Here is an 8,253-nt window from a genome sequence, read left to right as displayed (position 1 = left end):
TTTCAATTAAAAAATTAATTGAATCAATTAATTTCGTTTTGAATCAGAATTATTTTTTTGTGTGTTTCTGATTATGATACCTATTCACTAAAAGCCCTAAATACCAAGAAATTGCCTTGCAAAACGTTATCCTTCTAGTATCCCAATTGAAATTAAAAACGAGTTCCTATATCAATGCGTAGTTCAGTTGGCTTGAATTCTTTGTAGCTTATCCTAAAATCATTGATAACTGTCATCTCATAAAAAACACAATAACACAATTTTATATAAAACATCATAATTGCATTAAACCTTCTAATTCATTTGACTTTGTTAAATGATTACACATAAACTGATATGAAACCCAAGAAGAATTCATTACAAAAAGTTAAAATATTTCTAAAAAATAATAAATTTCCATTTGCGCAAAGGAAATAAAATTAAATGTGTGCATTTTTTTCAAAGATTGATTGATATTACATACCATACATACATACTTACTTACTTATTTATAAAAGCAAAGAGATCTTTGATCGTTTGCCATTTTGGCATTAAAATTCCAATATAATTGGTTCCAATGAGGAAGAAAAAAAGGAAAAGCCCCAAGACTAGCTTTTATGTTTATCATCTGTTTGTTCAACAAAACAAAATCCAACACAAAACGCATATAAGCAATACACCAGTAAATGAACAGCTCCGATTTGAAATTAAAAAACAAACAAACACACACCATATAATGAAAACCTCAATATTATCTCAAAATCTAGAGATCTTTTTTATGTGTAGATGCTGGTTTTAGAGAATCACAGCAAATGTAATGATGACATATTTTCACGAAATGAATACATAACAACAAGCAAAAGGGATACAAATTGAAAAATATTATATAAAAAAATACACACACAACAAGATCAACAACAACTTCATATTATATTAAAAAAACAAAATACCATGAAATAAAAAGAAAATAATGAAATACTATAAATGTATGTGCTTCATTCTTAAAACATCGTAAATAAAAGAAAAAAAAAAATAAAATTAATACATACCATATTTTTATATATCTCTCAATTTTAAACGAGTGGGCAATAAAATGGGGGCCAATATGAGTATACAACTAATTATATGAAATTAGCAATTCTGTGGCCGATTCGTTTGATGTCCTTTAACCATATTAGAATTTAATTAGTCACTTAACCTAATCTAACTTAACTAACCACTACCATTGAACACCTACAATAATTTTCTTTTAAAGGATCTCCTCGTAAAGGATGGTCATATACAGTACCTATATAACATCATGACTTTTTGCTGCTGATAAACAAGTTTTAATACAAAGTATTTCAGGTGTATTTGGTGGAACCCTCGCTCCTCCAACTAGGGTTTTCTTTTTCCCGGACTTTTTGCATTCCCGGGAAAGCTGGATTTTTTTTTTGGAATTTCCCGGGATCCCGGTCAAAGGGAAACCTACTTTGATGTGGAATACATTTAGACATTTTAATAAATTAGAAATAGCCTAAAGCTACGGTTATAAGGTAGTAATAATAATAATAATATATATTATGTTGTTCTCTTACATCAGCCATAAATCATACTAAAATAAGAAATATTTTGTAATACAAAACATTTTGACAATGGTTAAGGCAGTCTCTTTCGGTATAGTTTTCGGAAGAACACTATTTATATAGTGGGATTTTTTGTAACACTAAAAACCAGTTTGAAAATGAAAGAAACTTATTTCGATTTCACCATCGTTCAACGGGGTCAATAAATGCACATATTCAGTCAATATTCCCAAAAGGGAAACACTACCATGTAATACGACATTCACATTACACTTTCAAAATCCACTTTAACTAGATTTCAATTGTCGTATGCCCTATAAATAAGGGCTTTAAACCCCAATTTTAATAGATTTCAAGCCTAATGTGTATAAGGTATAACTTTGAAATTAAATTAAACATCTTTAAAAAGGTTGGAATTTTCTTATTTCATAAAAAGAACATCCTTGCAATAATTATGAAATTTTGAAATTATGCAATTGCCAACGTGGGTTACATAAGGTAAAATGTCCCGTTGTTTTTAAAGGTTTACTCAGCCTACCAGTCTATCGGAATGTCGGTTTACAGAAATATGACAATCATAAATTAGGAAGTGCAAACTTCTTTTTAACAATTGGGAGCCCGTTGGATTCTGGATTGGAACCCACGACTATGTATGCTCCTCAAGGCAACTACTACGACTTGGTACCATAGTTATTCACATTACACTTCCAAAATTCACTTTAACTAGATTTCAACCGTCATTTGCTATATAAAACCCTCTATTATATCTATTAAAGAAAATTTCCCGGGAATTTCCGCACTTCATTCCCGGGAAAGCGGGAGCGAAAAAATAGCAATTTCCCGGGAATTCCCGGGATCCCGTTCTCGGGAAAAAAACCCTACCTCCAACCCAATCGGTTCAAATAATACGATTTCCGAATATAAATTTGAAATTTGTAACAAAAGTTTTTAGATATGCAGTAAAGTTGTATGTTTAGAGGGAGACTTTAAATTCTGTCTAAAGGTGCGTGCCAGCGATGGAAAATACAATTTTTAAGAAAGTACAAAAAAGGTATTTTTTAAGCGAAAAAGTACTTTTCACTATATTTCAAAAAACAAAATTCCATTGGAAGATTGTTGTCAAGAGTTCCTTTAGACTGAATTTTAAAGAAAATAAAATTTTGTTTGTCAACTCTTCAATTTAAATTTTTTCAGTTTACTGTAGAAATAAAATTTTGACAAAATTTTCTATAGAAATAAAATTTTGACAAAATTTTCTATAGAAATAAAATTTTGACAAAATTTTCTATAGAAATAATATTTTGACAAAATTTTCTATAGAAATAAAATTTTGACAAAATTTTCTATAGAAATAAAATTTTGACAAAATTTTCTATAGAAATAAAATTTTTACAAAATTTTCTATAGAAATAAAATTTTGACAAAATTTCCATCAGAAATAAAATGTTGACAAAATTTCCATCAGAAATAAAATTTTGACAAAAATTTCATCAGAAATGAAATTTTGACAAAATTTTCTATAGAAATACAATTTTGACAAAATTTTCTATAAAAATAAAATTTTGTCCAAATTTTCTATAGAAATATCATTTTGACAAAATTTTCTATGGAAAAAAATTTTGACAAAATTTTCTATAGAAATCAAATTTTGACAAAATTTTCTATAGAAATAAAATTTTGAAAAAATTTTCTATAGAAATATAATGTTTACAAAATTTTCTATAGAAATAAATTTTTGACAAAATTTTCTATAGAAATAAAATGTTGACAACAATTTCTATAGAAATAAATTTTTGACAAAATTTACTACAGAAATGAATTTTTGACAAAATTTTCTATAAAATTTTGATAAAATTTTCTATAGAAATAAAATTTTAATAAAATTTTCTAAAGAAATAAAATGTTGACAAAATTTTCTATAGAAATAAAATTTTGACAAAATTTTCTATAGAAATAAAATGTTGACAAAATTTTCTATAGAAATAAAATTTTGACAAAATTTTTCTATAGAAATCAAATTTTGAAAAAATTTTCTATAGAAATCAAATTTTGAAAAAATTTTCTATGGAAATCAAATTTTGAAAAAATTTTCTATAGAAATCAAATTTTGAAAAAATTTTCTATAGAAATAAAATTTTGACAAAATTTTCTATAGAAGTAAAATTTTGACAAAATTTTCTATAGAAATAAAATTTTGACAAAATTTTCTTTAGAAATAAAATTTTGACAAAATTTTCTATAGAAATAAAATTTTGACGAAATTTTCTATAGAAATAAAATTTTGACAAAATTGTTTATAGAAATAAAATTTTGACAAAATTTTCTATAGAAATAAAATTTTGACAAAATTTTCTATAGAAATAAAATTTTGACAAAATTTTCTATAGAAATAAAATTTTGACAAAATTTTCTATAGAAATAAAATTTTGACAAAATGTTCTATAGAAAAAAAAATGTTGAAAAAATTTTCTATAGAAATAAAATTTTGACAAAATTTTCTATACAAAAAAAAAAATTGACATAATTTTCTATAGAAATAAAATTTTGCAATATATTAAGATTTTTTTGTTTGGTAGTTTTTTGGTAATTTTTTCTTCAAATTATGGCAGGTTATTTTTGGCTTGATTGGCGCAATTGTGCTACGTAGCCCTCAAGAGGTCAAATCGGTAGTTCAGTCTCTATAAAAACATGGACAGATTTGGCACAACTCTTTACAAAATATAAAAATAGCTCTAAATTTCAAATTCCTAGTAAATTATATGAAAATTGCTGCTTCCACATCCCCAAGGAATCAAATCAGGAGATCGGTTTATATCGAGGCTATATCAAAATATGGATTGATAAATACAAAATTTAGCACAGCTTCTTATGGACCTAAAATAACTCTACATTTTCAATTTCATGAAAATCGCATAAAAGTAGCAACGGCTATTTAAAAAAATAGCCTATTGTTCATCTTTGAACTCTACTTGCTACCAAACAAAAGTCTAGTTTGTGCAAAATTTCATCACGAAAGCTCTATTTTTGAAGGATATAACGTGATTGTAAAAAAATGAAACACACAAAGATTAACCGCTGTTCAATATTTCAAGCAAAGTCGACTATTCCAAATATTTAGAAACTCTCTTCTTTGATAGGTCCGTTTAATATATGATCGATTCAAGCATATTCAGTGTTTCATAAAAAAAATATGACCAAAGTTGGCAAAAATAACTCAATAGACTAAATTTTGTTTGTTTTTATTAATGTCTACAAAAACTATAATAAAATGACGACTTACATCCTAGTAGCATAGCCTTTACATCCACGATAAAACATTCATTTCCATTCGCTATCCGAATCGTATTCAGGCCAATCTAATTTTTTATCCAGAGGTAATTTTTTCTTTTCTAAATACATGTTGAATTGTTCAGGAATACTCATAAATTGTTTGATTTTCATACGAAATTGTTTCCATGTCCATTGGTCGTGATTTCGTCTATCAGTAACCATTGCTTTATAATTAAATTGATATTTATCCAAGAAGTAGGTAAGATGACTAACAACACCTTTTGGTAATCTAAGTAGAGTAGAACAAAAAGCGTTTAGATATTCTGTTTCTGGAAAAACAATTCATTTCAATTTTACCTAAGCTTAGAGTCGGCTTTCTGTTTGGCCATTTCCTCTAAATCATGGACAACATGTCCCCTCTTTGGCGTTTGTTTGATATCCTCATCGGTGATTTCTTCTTCCACAAAACCATTAACAATTTTCGTCATTTTCAATCGATCTGATTTGAAGTTGGGTATGGGCACAGATTTATTGGGATTTACAGCTAATCCCATTTCACGAAAGTTAGTGCCGGGTTTCTTAGTTTCCTCCCATAGTTTCTTTAACACGGGACTACAAAATAAATGTAAACAATAATTTTAAAGAAGAAAAGATAATACAGGATGTATGGATATTTTAGACCGGAAGATTTTGTTGGTAAAAGAATTTCTTTGTCCAAAGGGTTTCTTTCTGTCACTATATTCTTGCATCCAAATCTGTTTGCATACTCACTCTTTGATTTTTCCAGTCGATGATCTTGTTTTATTAAGCGTTTTCCTATTTACATTATAACGATAACGTTTTTGGCGATGATTCCTTCTTATTTTCATATTTTTACTAGCTTTTTATTCGAAGCGATATTATGAAGCGATACTATGGATTGGAACTTGAGAACAACCAAGATGTTTACACGTGCTAGATCTCTAAGGAGAATGTAAACATACTCCAAAAAAAATCAGAGAGAGAGTTGCCAGTAGGTTTGGATGTGACTTGATTACTATTGTGAATGATATATTGCGTTATAGTATTAATAGGACATTCATACACATATTATGTGTATGATTTCATGATAAACGGTGACCCCAAGGCATATTAAAGAGGTAAAGTCATGCAATCAGGTGACTAATATCGACATTCATCTTGTCAAAGGCTTTGTTTACGTTTAGTATTCAACAATGTTGATGTTTTATATATGCATTCAACAATACAACATCACTACACATACACAAACACAACAACACTACACATACAAACAAAACTTGAGTGATCTGCCATTTTAGTTTGACATTATTAATATCATGGGGGGGGGGGGGTACACACGCTTGCTCGTGACTTTACCTTTAATTAATATGCCTTGCGGTGACCCTTAAAAGCTTTAATAAATTTGAAAGCACTATTTACCAAAGCTACCGGCTTAAGGTAAGTACTATGTTCGCTTTTCGTGTTGAAATTTTCGCGGTTACTTTATTAACACAGTTCAATATAAAGCAGATAGATTAAGTCAATTGATATGCAATTTCTTGTTCCTCTAGATTTCGGCAAGACTTTACAGAAATATGTCTATATTCATTTATAATTTTGATTATTTCAGGAAAAGTAATCGCGAAAATAAAGTGATTTTCAACTCGAAAACCGAACATAGTACACACCTTTACAGAATAATTAATTTCTTCCTTATTTATTCTCAAGAAATTACTTTTCAGAGATTCATTGATACGACATAGTGGATACGCTACAACACGTTTGACATTAATTATAAACAATGAAACACCGAATCAGTCTATTGTGAATAATACACAGTATAAACAAATCATTTGTAAATTTGTGTGGTATTAAAAAACGAACAGAATGCGAGACATACAAATATTGGATCCTAGAAATCTAGTTAAAAACCGAGAAATACTATATAGGCTGATCATCAGGTAAGATATTATAGTCTTGGTTACACCTCGATAATAAGACCTCAAGGAGGAGTTAATCGGCATTCTTCAGAAAAAACTGAACCTTTCTCCTATATTTCTAGTCAACTTATGTACGATGGTTTGGAGAAGTTTGCTATGGAACTTTCCATGCTGGTTAAAGCCGACGAGTGTACTCCTAGTGAGCGTCTTCTACATGTAATGATAGCCGGCATGCAATCATTGTCCGACAAGGAGCCAGCAGCCAAAGATGATGTATTACCTTGTATTGATTTGGAATTCGAGCCAGATGCTGCTGCTATGGCACCGGAACCTGCTTCTTATGAAACGGCCTATGTCACCTCCCATAAAGCCTCGTGTCGGGCAGGAGCATTTAGTCACGATGGATCATTGGTGGCCACTGGTAGTCAAGATGCTAGTATAAAAATTTTGGATGTTGAGCGTATGTTGGCAAAATCAGCTCCCGAAGAAATAGATACGGGAAGAGAACAGCAAGGTCATCCTGTTATTCGTACTCTCTATGATCATACGGATGAGGTAGCATTTTTGGAATTTCATCCTAAGGAGCATATTTTGGCTTCAGGTTCACGTGATGGTACCGTCAAGTTATTTGATATTGCCAAGCCCTCGGTGAAAAAGGCCCACAAGGTATTTACTGACTGTGAACCAGTAACATGTTTGGGCTTCCATCCAACTGGTGATTATATGGCAATTGGTACCGAGCATTCTCTGCTAAGACTGTATGATGTACAAACAGCTCAGTGCTTTGTTAGTGCTATAGCCTCACAGCACCATAATGGTTCCATAACCTGTGTTAGGTTTGCGCCCACCGCCAAATTATATGCAACTGGAAGTATTGATGGTTGCATTAAAATTTGGGATGGTGTAAGTGGCCGTTGTATAAATACCATACCGGATGCTCATGGTGGTGCTGAAATATTTTCAGTGCAATTTACACGCAATGGAAAGGTAACTGAAATGATTGTGTGTTTATTTGTAGCACATATTAAATGTTTTCTTGTCTCTTTTAAGTATTTACTCTCATCTGGCAAAGATTCATTGGTCTATTTGTGGGAACTTTGTACTAGCCGTCCTATTCAGACATACACGGGTGCCGGAACTACAGGAAAACAAGAGCACAATACCCAGGCCGTTTTCAATCATACCGAAGACTATGTTCTATTTCCTGACGAAGCCACAACTTCATTATGCTCTTGGAATTCTCGTAATGGCAGCCGTTTGAATTTAATGTCTTTGGGCCACAATGGTCCAGTACGTTTTATTACGCATTCACCGAATTCTCCAGCATTCCTAACATGTTCTGATGATTTTCGTGCAAGATTTTGGTATAGGCGTACTACCAATCAGTAGGCGGGTGGCGTGTTATTTGATATCATTTTTCCCAACATTGCGATGTGTGTAGTTTTAAGCTTCGTCTGCGGTAGTTTTAAATAAAACAAAAATTCAAACTTTTCATGATA

The 8,253-nt window shown here is 30.3% G+C and overlaps 2 protein-coding genes across 2 annotated transcripts; one reads left to right on the top strand and one right to left on the bottom strand.

The window, feature by feature from the left end:
* Window positions 1–4,767: 4,767 nt before the first annotated feature.
* On the bottom strand, window positions 4,768–5,791 carry LOC142220762 (nucleolar protein 16). Its single transcript, XM_075290080.1, has 3 exons — window positions 5,586–5,791; window positions 5,172–5,426; window positions 4,768–5,103 (listed from the first exon to the last, which is right to left on the bottom strand). Exons 1-3 carry the CDS (start codon window positions 5,681–5,683, stop codon window positions 4,863–4,865), a joined length of 594 nt encoding a protein of 197 aa, XP_075146195.1. The 5' UTR covers window positions 5,684–5,791; the 3' UTR covers window positions 4,768–4,862.
* Window positions 5,792–6,617: 826 nt separating this feature from the next.
* On the top strand, window positions 6,618–8,253 carry CstF50 (cleavage stimulation factor subunit 1 Cst50). Its single transcript, XM_075290079.1, has 3 exons — window positions 6,618–6,775; window positions 6,877–7,741; window positions 7,805–8,253. Exons 1-3 carry the CDS (start codon window positions 6,702–6,704, stop codon window positions 8,141–8,143), a joined length of 1,278 nt encoding a protein of 425 aa, XP_075146194.1. The 5' UTR covers window positions 6,618–6,701; the 3' UTR covers window positions 8,144–8,253.

This window comes from Haematobia irritans, chromosome 1, assembly GCF_050003625.1.
Source record: "Haematobia irritans isolate KBUSLIRL chromosome 1, ASM5000362v1, whole genome shotgun sequence".
In the NCBI taxonomy this organism is placed as follows: domain Eukaryota; kingdom Metazoa; phylum Arthropoda; class Insecta; order Diptera; family Muscidae; genus Haematobia; species Haematobia irritans.
Note: the sequence above shows the minus strand (reverse complement) of the source record. Positions and strands in the feature narration are given on the sequence as shown.

What these genes read in the sequence shown, in the direction of transcription:
- LOC142220762 (XM_075290080.1), bottom strand. Translation starts at nt 5,683, where the DNA reads ATGAAAATAAGAAGGAATCATCGCCAAAAACGTTATCGTTATAATGTA. An exon ending in TCGACTGGAAAAATCAAAGA is followed by an intron (nt 5,427 to 5,585) that starts GTGAGTATGCAA and finishes TTTATTTTGTAG; the next exon opens with TCCCGTGTTAAAGAAACTAT. An exon ending in AAAGCCGACTCTAAGCTTAG is followed by an intron (nt 5,104 to 5,171) that starts GTAAAATTGAAA and finishes TACTCTACTTAG; the next exon opens with ATTACCAAAAGGTGTTGTTA.
- CstF50 (XM_075290079.1), top strand. Translation starts at nt 6,702, where the DNA reads ATGCGAGACATACAAATATTGGATCCTAGAAATCTAGTTAAAAACCGA. An exon ending in CTATATAGGCTGATCATCAG is followed by an intron (nt 6,776 to 6,876) that starts GTAAGATATTAT and finishes CTATATTTCTAG; the next exon opens with TCAACTTATGTACGATGGTT. An exon ending in AATTTACACGCAATGGAAAG is followed by an intron (nt 7,742 to 7,804) that starts GTAACTGAAATG and finishes GTCTCTTTTAAG; the next exon opens with TATTTACTCTCATCTGGCAA.